At 34.3% G+C, this 11,302-nt stretch overlaps 1 protein-coding gene across 3 annotated transcripts in view; it reads left to right on the top strand.

Moving 5' to 3' along the window:
• Sycp1 (synaptonemal complex protein 1) overlaps positions 1-11,302 on the top strand; it is a 119,920-nt gene that overhangs the window by 35,344 nt on the left and 73,274 nt on the right. For 2 of the 3 annotated variants that reach the window (XM_031375008.1, XM_031375006.1), the window contains 5 exons: positions 637-731; positions 1,169-1,353; positions 3,063-3,130; positions 7,223-7,284; positions 10,721-10,825. In XM_031375008.1, coding sequence (XP_031230868.1) covers positions 637-731; positions 1,169-1,353; positions 3,063-3,130; positions 7,223-7,284; positions 10,721-10,825 — 515 coding nt within the window. The remainder of the gene's footprint in view (positions 1-636; positions 732-1,168; positions 1,354-3,062; positions 3,131-7,222; positions 7,285-10,720; positions 10,826-11,302) is intronic. The other variant, XM_031375007.1, reaches the window with a different exon arrangement.

Here is an 11,302-nt window from a genome sequence, read left to right as displayed (position 1 = left end):
ATTTTCAAAATTTTGTTTTGAGCAGGAGCATGAGCTAGTCAAGAGTTTTTTCCCCCTGGTTTTTAGACATGAGCTTGCCAAATTGCTCAGGTTGGCCTCCAATTTTTAATCCTACTTCACCCTCCCTAGTAGGTAGTATTAGAGACTTGCAGTCACTGGACCTGGCTCCAAAACATATTTGTTTTGACAAATAGAATAGGAGATGGCATATATAAGCCACTTGACTCCTTGATGGCAATGTACAAATAAAAAATAAGGAATAGTTTGTTTATCTTCCTGTTAAAGCTGGGTTATATGTCTGTTAAAAATGTTAATTTTTGCAGTTTTGGGAAAAATAGTCTTATGAAATTTAGTGAGTATATGTGTATTGTTCTTTTTTTGGATTTTTTTTTTTTTCCGAGACAGGGTTTCTCGGTACAGCCCTGGCTATTCTGGAACTCACTCTGTAGACTAGGCTGGCCTTGAACTCAGAAATCCACCTGTCTCTGCCTCTCAGGTGCTGGGATTAAAGGCATGATCCACCACTGCCTGTCTGGATATTTTTCTAGTACAGGAAAAGGAGTAATTGCTATAGCAATTAATTTCCCTGATAACCATTTTTACTGAACAGTGCCTATCTATAATTTTATCTTTTAGAAGTACAAGATGAAAACTTAAAAGAATTAAATGAAAAGAAGGATCATTTAACTTCAGAACTTGAAGATATTAAAATGTCCATGCAAAGAAGTATGGTATGATTTAAAAATGAGTAATGACTATTGTATGTATCACATAATCAGTTAAATACTATTGGATACAACTAAAATGTATTATGACTCAGAGTCAAATAGAGAACTCAGTTCTACCTTTAAAATGCTTCTAATAGGAGGCATTGGACTAAAAATACCTAAGTACCAATAGGATGACTCAAGGTAATAGTCATTAACAGTTCTAAGAATGGTGAGAGCTATGTGAGCTAACTGCATGGGAAATCTCTGTGGAGGGACCAGAACTATAGAGAATGGTTACTTGAAATTTGATAGTGCATGGATTATTTCAGTATGCCAAGGAAGGACAGTGGGGAGGAGGAAGTATGGAGTATAAAGGCAAATGTATAGAAGCAGATGACTTAAGCCTTTAAACATTTTAGGCCTTTGCATTATTCTGTTTTGTGTTTTATTTCACTTAGAGCGCTCAGAAGGCTCTAGAGGAAGATTTGCAGATAGCAACAAAAACGATTTATCAGCTCACTGAAGAAAAAGAAGCTCAAATGGAAGAACTCAACAAAGCTAAAACTACTCACTCATTTGTGGTGACTGAACTTAAAGCTACTACGTGCACCTTGGAGGAATTACTGAGAACAGAACAGCAAAGGTGAAACAGTTTTTACATATACAAGTAATTACATAAAAATGGTTTACTTTTGATATTCAGTACCATTAAAAATTAGGCATTCTTTTGAATAGTTTCCAAACATGCTCTGTCATGGGGTCAAGCTATATAGACAAGTCCTTAAATGTTGGTTTAGTGATAGTACATGTTTATTCATAGTGTGGACCAGTGCTTCTCAACCTTCCTAATGTGTATGACTTTTTGATACAGTTCCTTATGTTGTGCTAACCTCAACAATAAAATTATTTTCATTTCTCTTCAGAACTTTAATTTTGTGACTGTTATGAGTCATAATATAAATGTTTTTGGAGATAGAGGTTTGCCAGAGGGGTTGTGACCCACAGGTTGAGAACCACTGTGCATGGATTATTAGTGTCATAGAAATAATGTCTAGGTTAATGAATTTCTTTTACTGAGGTCTGTAACCTTATTTACCATATATTAATTTAGCAACTATCTTGGAATAAAGTAAATACTATATATGTGATGAATACTCATTTGCTTTTAATCTAAATAGCATTTATTTAAAATTAGATTGTTAATAACTAGCTCTGTTTTTCCTTACTTTATGCAATTTTAATATAAAAGTATCTTGAGGCCTAGGTAATTGTCCTGTTAACATGATGTTTAATTTAAATTTGGCAGAGTAAAGGAGAGCAACAAAATTCTCTCCCAACTTATAGTCTGGAACTACTTAATTTTTCTTTTCTACTGTACATAGTGAGGAGAAAAATAAGACCTTTTAAGCTCTTCTATTACATATTTCTGAATAACTTGTGAAAGCAATTTTTAAATAGCAAAATTATAAATTACTGTAGAATAATCTGTTCCAATTACCTTAGTTAACTTTTTTTTATTTACCAAAAACTAAAAAAAAAACCCTTTTATGTTTATGGGTGTTTTGCCTGCATTTATGTCTGTGTATCACATGCATTCAGTGCACACAAAGGCCAGAAAAGGATGTTTAATCTCTCAATAGAATTACAGATAGCTGTGAGCCCACTGCTGAGAATCAGACTCAGCTCCTCTGGAAGAGCAGTCAGTGTTCTTAGACACTGAGCTACCTCTCCAGCCCCTTATTATTACATATATTTATGTATGTATATGCATGTGTGTGTGTGTGTGTGTGTGTGTGTGTGCGCGCGCACACACACGTGCAATACGCACGTGCTTGTGTGGAGATCAGAGAACAACTTGTAGGGGTAGGTTCTCTACTATGCATTAAATTCAGGTTGTTAGGCTTGGTAGCAAGCCCACTTATCTGTTGAGCTATCTCACTGTAGTTTTGTGGTTTAAGGAAACAGAAAATAAGAAAAGCTTAAAATACATTTTTTTTTTAAATTTTGGTTTTGTTTTTCCACACAGGGTTTCTCTGTTGTAGACTTTCATGGTTGCTCTGTAGACCAGGCTGCCCTCAAAGATCTGCCTATCTCTGCCTCCTAAATGCTGGAATTAAAGGTTTACACTACCACCACCAGCAGTTGATACAAATTATAAGCCTTAAGGTTTTAGGAAGATATAATTATTATTATAATTATAATTTTGATTTTAAACTGCCTTATACAGATTAATACTTAATTTTTAAATAATGAATCTATTTTAGATATATCAGTTGTTACATTGTGCCAGTCTTAGTTATTAGATGAATGATGCCTAAAATAATAATTTGAAATTTAAAATTTTCTCATAAGATTGGAAAAAAATGAAGATCAACTGAAACTAATTACTATGGAGCTCCAGAATAAATCAAGTGAACTAGGTAAGATTTAGAGATTAGTATAGTTTGATATCATTAATAACTAATTACAAAAATAAATTTGGGGTTTTTGTTAAATTTATTAAACTGTTAACAAGCAGTTGACAGTACTTACTGCTCTTGCAGAGTACTTAGATTTGTTTTCCCCAAATGATGCTCACAACTGTTTATAGTTCTAGATTCAGGGAATCTTATTTGCCCTCTGTGGACAGTATGCATGCATGTGGTATTTATACATGCATGCAGACAAAATGTTCATGTATATAAAATAAAAATAAATACAAAAATTAGGGCAAAATCCTAATTGAATAGAGAATACTTCAGTCTGAAAAGACCTGTTATGTTTATTTATGTGGTATATTGATGTCTGAGTATAAACCTGAGATGTTTGTCTTTTTTTTTATTTTAGGATTCAAAGGTCTGAATAATCCTTAGGGAAATGTTGATTACATTTCAATTGAAGAAACAATTTTTGAGGCAGGATCATACTTCATAGTTCAGACTGGTCTTGAAATCTTTCTTTTTTTTTTTTTTTTTTTTTTTTGAGACAGGGTTTCTCTGTGTCGCCTTGGCTGTCCTGGAGCTCACTCTGTTGGTCTTGAAATCTTGATCCTTTTGCCTCATGAATGCTGAGATTACAGGAATGCATTACTTCCTGGGTTGATTTGTTTGTTTATTTATTTATTTGTTTGTTTATTTAAAGTCTTGCTATGTAGCTCAAGCTGGCCCAGTACTCTCTGTGTAGACCAGAGTAGTCTTGAACTTGCAGCTATCTTCCTGCCTCTGCCTCCTAAGTGCTGGTATTACCAATGTGCACCATCACACTTGGCTCATCCTTCTATTTTGTAGATCCATGGTTTAGTGGAGTTGGATCATAAAATATTTTTAAGAAAAAATGATTCTATATTATAATACTGTTAAGATTTAAGAACTTACACAGGTAAAACAGTTTTAAAATTCTGTGAACTTATGACTAGGTAGTTAGATAATTATAAGTCTATGCTTTATTAGATTGAATATCTGCAAATATAGACAAAAGATAAAACAAGTTTTTTTTCAATTTCAGTTAAAAGGTATTAATAATATAAATACCTTAACTGACAGGTATTTGTATTATTTTAATAATTTTTTATAAAATTTTATATTAGTTTGAATATTTGTACCATTAATTGAATTACTTGTACAATTAAAATAGATAGAAGTAATATTTCTTAGTGTTTGAAATGCTTACTTAACATTTCATAAGTAGTTAGCTCTTTTGTTGTTTTCCTTTTTAAAAATAAGCATATATTAAGTATAACTAGTGGGAAATTTTTATACATTGTAAATTTTGATCACATTTACATTTGCTTATGCCTCTCCCATTCCTGATAATCTTCTAGCCCCTTTCTAGTTTCATGATGTGTGTGTGAGAAAGAGAGAGAGAGAAAGAGAAAGAAAGAGAGAGAGAGACAGGCAGACTTAGTGAGTTTCATTACAGTGATTAGAGAACTTTAGGTGACTGTTTATTGGAGCATAAGTACCTTATCAGTGATTATATCACTGAAGACAATGTCTGTGCTATCGTATCAGATTTGGTTGAAGTATTGAACCATATTAATGCTTTTGCAGTACTTACTTTCCCACTGTAGATTAATATTTGGTTATCCAACCTTGCAGTGTCCAAATAATTTTATTTATAAATTTACTTCTTAGCATAATTATTAAAGGTGGCCAGGTATGATGGCATTATACTTGAGAGGCAGAGACAGGTGGACCTTTCTGAGTTCAAGGGCAGTCATGTCTACATAATGAGTTCCAGGACAGCCAGGGCTATATATAGAGAAAACCAACTAACTTGGCATCGTGGTGGTGGTGCATACTTTTAATCCCAGCACTTGAGAGGCAGAGGCAGGTGGATCTCTATGAGTTCAAGGAGAGCCTGCTCTACAGAATGAGTTCCAGAATAGCCAGAGATACACAGATAAACCACGTCTTGTAAAACCAATCCCCATCCCCCCCACCAACAAAAAAATACCAACCAACCAACCAACTAACCAACCAACCAACTACCACCACAAAACCCAATTATAATGGTTAAAGACAATTTCTTTTATCTAATTAAAAAAATTTCTTTAGAATACAAAGTTTTATTTTTAAATCATTGTACTTTCCTACGTCTTTAGAATTGTTGAATGTTGTAGATTAAGGAATAATCTTAGTACTTTTTAAATATCTTTATTGTTACAACTTTTTACTACTAAGTGGTTATTATATATCATATTGTAATTTCAGTACTTTGCCATAGTAGAGTATTATGAGAAGTTTTTATAAGGAATTTTGGAACTGAAGCAGTTGTGTGTATTGTGGGAACATGAAAGTAAAACCCCATGCTCTTGAGGGAAAGGTAAAAGACATAAAATAAAACCATTGGGGTAATAGTATCCAGAATGAGGGGGTATATAAAAATTATGTTAAAAGTAAAAAGTGAAAATATCAAAACTTCTATTTTTGAGTTATATTTATGATCAATATGATAAAACATATTTACATTACAGTTTTTAAAAAAAGAAATACGTACTTTTATATATTTATATATTTGAGGTGAATGCTCGGGTTTCTTTTTTATTTTAAAGATTTATTTATTATTAAATCTAAGTATACTGTAGCTGTCTTTAGACACACCAGAAGAGGGCATCAGATCTCATTACAGGTGGTTGTTGGGATTTGAACGCAGGACCTTTTGGAAGAGCAATCGGTTCTCTTAACCACTGAGCCATCTCATCAGCCCCTCAGGTTTCTTATTGAATGTTAATATTGACACCAAAAGGAAGCAAAAGCATAGGAAAGGTACTAAGGAAGAGTTAGATATTATGATTAGGTTTTAAGGTATAGAGAGGCTTTGGGTAGTTGTGTTGATAGAATGTTGATAATACTATGTGTGGGAGTGCAGATTAAAAATTATATGTTAAGAGTACTGGATGCTCATCCAGAGGTCCCAGAAACCACATGGTAGCAAATGCCCTCTTCTGTCTTGCAGGCATACATGTAAATAGAATACTCATATACATAAATAAATAAATCTTTAAAAATGTTTAAAAAGTGGGAAGATGATGCTGAAAAGATTTTATAAGATTAATACTGAATTAACAGAAATAACAGTAAGAACTGTAAAGCACTACTTTTCCTAGTAGCAAGAGAGAAAGCTGTAAAAGCAAGAAAATAGGTATAGGAGTTACAAAAGAAATATGAATAATGTAAGTTCTTGGTCATTTAAGGTGAAAAAAAAACAGTAGGAAATGTTTCATACAATCAGATATGACCCAGTTATACAATAAGACTGAGAATGGCATTATAAAGTGCCTATTGTTGGATTTTGAGGTCATAAAATTATTAATATCATGGAGATAGTTATTGGTTTTATATGAAGTTAAAGAAATACATAGTTAATAAGCAAGAATTTAAAAGATAATATGAGAAATCGGATAGCTTGAAAGAGCAGAGAAGTTAATCAGGTATCTTTGTTTTTGTATTTATATGGGGTGCTCGATGAGATGGGAGAAAATAAGGATTTCTCTGCACAGAGTTGGTGTGTTTTAGAACAGATAAAGTTACAGAAGAAGGGGATATTGAAATGCAAAGTGCAGTGATCAGAATGAATTTGAAAGAAGATCAATTCTTTTAAATTTGAAGAGAAAGTAATATGCCAGATTCAGGAAATAATGAATTTTCAAAGAAAAGGTACACACCACATTCCAAATTATTTTATGTACACTTAGTGTTCATTTTGCTTGATGAGTTTTGGATTCATTAGGCTATAAGTTAACCTAGAAACTTTAGTGTTAATATTTATCTATTGTTACTTTTGCATAGTTGATTTAAGGAAGCTGTGTAAGCTTCCTTAAGTGTGTTACTCTATTTCTTTTGAGGGGTGTGTATGTCCATTTAGCAGCATAATAGCAGTAGTTTCTCTGTAGGCTTTATGTCCTGTTTAGCCATAGGTTTTTGGCCTGATAATGGTCATAGATATAGGTTGAGTTTTCTTTTCAAAAGTCATTATGCTTATTTCTTCTCTTGCTTTTTAATCCAGAATTAACACTTTTTATTTTATTTTAGAAGAGATGACTAAATTTAAAAATAACAAAGAAGTGGAACTTGAAGAATTGAAAAACATATTGGTAAGTATATATTCTTAATATCCTGTAGTTACTTTAAAAATAATTTTGAAATTAATGGCCTATATTTTAAAACTATACATATTTCATTCTAATTTTTCTCCTAAATATAAAAAATTTACATTTGGTTTTGAGTAAAGCTGCAGTTTTGTATATATCTATTTTTTATAGATTTTTATTAACAATCTTGGCCAGGATGTTTATAATATTTAAATGTGTTGATAGCATACTTAAAATCAGAGCAAGTATACATGTTATGTTATACCACAAAGATTCAGTGAACAGCAGACACATTTGTCCTATATCTTCCTGAAATTGTTTTTAGTTTTTGTTTTTTTTTCAGTGTGATATTTGCTGTGGGTTTGTCAAATATAGTTTTGCTACACTGAGGTATTACTCTTCTATATCTAATTTATTCAAGGATGTTATCATGAATAGATGTTTAATTTTATCAAAGGCTGTTTCTGTGCCTGTTGAAATGATCATGTGATTTATACCCTTGATTCTTTTTATGTGCTACATTATATTTATTGATTTGCATATGTTGAACCATTCTTGTATTACTGGAATGAAACCAGCTCAATCATGGTACGTAATTTTCTTAATGTGATAAGATTTTTTTTTTTTTTTTTTAGCTTTTAGTTTTTTCGAGACAGGGTTTCTCTGTGTAGTCTGTCCTGGAACTCACTCTGTAGATAAGGGTTGCCTGGAACTCAGAAATCCGCCTGTCTCTGCCTCCCAAGTGCTGGGATTAAAGGCATGAGCCACCACTGCTGGGCATGTCATATGATTTTGATTTGCTAGTATTTTATTGAAGCTTTGAACTTATGTTTGTTTGATATTTTGGTCTGTAGTATTCATTTTGTTGTTGTTTCAAGTTTTGGTTGAATAAAGCATAATATAGGATTTGTAAAATTATTTATAAAATTATTAAAGAAAATTCTGTGGCCTGCTGGAAAAGAATATATATTTAATAGCCATTGGATGGGATATTCTGTAAATTAACATTTGATCTCTGATGTAGCTTTGTTATATGTGCAGTTTATTATATGCTTTTTTTGGTTTAGACAATATATGAACTGATGAAATCGGGCATTGAAATCACTTATTATTACTGTATCATGGTCTGTCCATACATTTGTGACTAGTAGACTTTGTTTTGTGAAGTTGGGTGCACTAATATTTGATGCACATTTATTTCCAATCATTATATCTTATTGTTGGATTATCACCTTTATTAATTTGTAGTGACCTAGTTTGGGGCTTGAATTCTTGTTTTCAGTTTCTACTCACTTAATATGTCTTAAAAACTTGCTTAAAAAACTTCGTTTTTTTTTTTTAATATTAATCTATCTTTGCAAGTTAAGTGGGTTTCTTGAACAGTTTTGTTTTTTAATCCAGTTATTTAATCCATGGCTTTTCAACAAAATGCAGAAATATGTGGAAGGCTTTTTGATAACATAAACAATTCAGTTCTCTACTAGGGCCTATTGTAATTTTAGTCATGGGTTTTTCACTAGGTTTACCATACTAAGCAAGAAATCAGTCCTTGGACCAGGCCTCATACCTAATCACTTGGTTATCCCTATAACTGTGGTTATCCACATTTTGCACTTATAGACACATCTTGGTAGACAGGTCAGTATTTTAGTATGCAGGGTTCAGTGCTGGGAGAGAGACCAATGATGTCTTTCACCCAGCATCATGTATTTTTCTATTCTTTCTAATTAAAATTGGTTCCTTGGGATGGAAGATTGTAGGCTTTCATAAAGTTTTTCATGTACTACTCATTTTGGATAAGCCTTCTGCCACCTCCTTATTTCCCTGTCTCTCCTACCCATCAAAGATTGGTTTATCCTCAATGAGTGTGTTTTCCCTTCTCTTTAGTCTGAAGTATTCCTTCTATTATCCTCTATAGAAATGGCTTAGTAGTAATAAATTGTTTTTTAATGGTAAATTTCACCTTCAATTTTTATAATACCTATTTTTATTTTATGCCTATGTGTAAATGCTTACATGTATATATGTAATCCACATGTCTGCAGAGGGCAGGAGAAGGCATCTGATCCTCTGGAACTAGAGTTATACATATTGCAAGCCTCCGTTTCCATTTTTAGATCTTGGACGGTTTTGTTCAATTCCTTCACCTGCTTGGTTGTGTTTTCCTTTACTTCTTTAAGGGATTTTTGTGTTTCTTCTTTAAAGTCTTCTAGCTGTTTACATGTGTTCTCCTGTATTTCGTTTAGGGAGTTATTTACATCCTTCTTAAAGTCCTGTCATCATCATGAAATGTGATTTTAAATCAGAATTTTGTTTTTCCAATGTGATGGTGTATCCAGGACTTGTTGTAGTGGGAGAAATAGGTTCTGATGATGCCAAGTAGCCTTGGTTTCTGTTGCTTATGTTCTTTCTCTTGCCTCCTGCCATCTGGCTATATCTAGTGCTACTTGCCCTTGCTATCTCTGTAGCCTGTCCGTCCTGTGATCCTAGTTGTGTCAGAACTCCCCAGAGTCTCTGTGATCCTGGAATCCTGGCTTCCCGGATGTGTCTGAGCTCCTGAGAGTCAAGCTGCCTTTGGTATCTTGAAATCCTGGTGTGACCAAGCTCCTGAGATCCTGTTGTGTCAGAGCTCCTGAGTGTCAGGCTTTCTCTGGGTGTTGCAGGAGTGTGTGGGGAGCCATAGCCCTGGGTTTGTTTTGGGCACAAGTGCAAGATGGAAGGAACCTATTCCTCTGGCTGGGTAGGGGTTTTGTGTTTCTGTGGTTTCTGTGGGGGTCCCAGTTATGCTGGGTATTGGGAAAGATGTTGTGGCCACAATTGTGATCTTGAGTGTGTCAGAGCTTTAGTGCTCCTGGGTGTGTCCTATCTCCTGGGAGTTAAGCTTCCTCTGATCCTGTGATCCGGGGCATTTCAGAGCACCTGGGAGTCGGGCTCCCTCTGGATATTTTAAGAGTGGTACAGAGCCAGCACCCCAGGTCTGCTCCGGGTGCAGGTTCAGATCGGAAGAAACCCATGCCACTGGCTGGGTGAGAGTTCCTGCATCCCTGGATTCCAGTTACTGTTATTCCAGGTGTTGGGGCAGATGTTGTGGTCTCTTAACCTGTGACCCCAGTTGTGTTAGAGCACCTTGGAGTCAAACTTCCTTTGGGTGTTATGAGACTGGGTGAGGAGCCATTGCTCAAGGTCTGCTCAGGGCACAGGTTCAGACTGGAAGGAACCAGTGCCACTGGCTGGGTGGGGGTTCCTGTGTCCCTGGATCCTGGGGGACCCAGTTACTCCAGGTGTTGGGGCAGATGTTGTGGCCTCCTCACCTGTGATCCTGTGTGTCAAGCTTCCTCTGGGTCACTGTAGTTCTTTATATTATTCTTTGGGTGGGCAGTTTAATTATTTTTAATATGTATGTAGTTTGACAGTCATGCTTTTTTTCTACTGATTTTAGGCAGAAGATCAAAAACTTTTAAATGAAAAGAAACAAGTTGAGAAACTTGCTGAAGAATTACAAGGGAAAGAACAAGAACTAACTTTCCTTTTGCAAACCAGAGAGGTTTGTTAAAGATACATTTATTTACAATATTTTAAGAGAATATAGATTTATAAAATGTAGTATGGTATAGTTATTTGCTTTGTGAAGGGTTTCTTTATATGTTTTTTAAAGTATATATTCCAATTATTTAATGTGCTAATGAATGATTTAAAATATATTTAGGGAACTTTCATATTGTAATTTCGGAGAGAAAAGTCAACATTTAAGAATCCAACTTATCGGGGCTGGAGAGATGGCTCAGCGGTTAAGAGCACTGAGTGCTTTTCCAAAGGTCCTGAGTTTAAATCCCAGCAACCACATAGTAGCTCACAGCCATCCGTAGTGAGATCTGACGTCCTCTTCTGGAGTGTCTGAAGACAGCTACAGTGTACTCACATATAATAAATTAAAAAAAAAATTTGCTGGGCTCTGGTGGCACATGCCTTTAATCCCAGCACTTGGGAGGCAGAGGCAGGTGGATTTCTGAGTTTGAGGCCA

The sequence above is a fragment of the Mastomys coucha genome, unplaced genomic scaffold, assembly GCF_008632895.1.
Source record: "Mastomys coucha isolate ucsf_1 unplaced genomic scaffold, UCSF_Mcou_1 pScaffold16, whole genome shotgun sequence".
Classification (NCBI taxonomy): domain Eukaryota; kingdom Metazoa; phylum Chordata; class Mammalia; order Rodentia; family Muridae; genus Mastomys; species Mastomys coucha.
The sequence above is the reverse complement of the archived record's forward strand: the minus strand, read 5'-3'. Positions and strand labels throughout refer to the sequence as shown.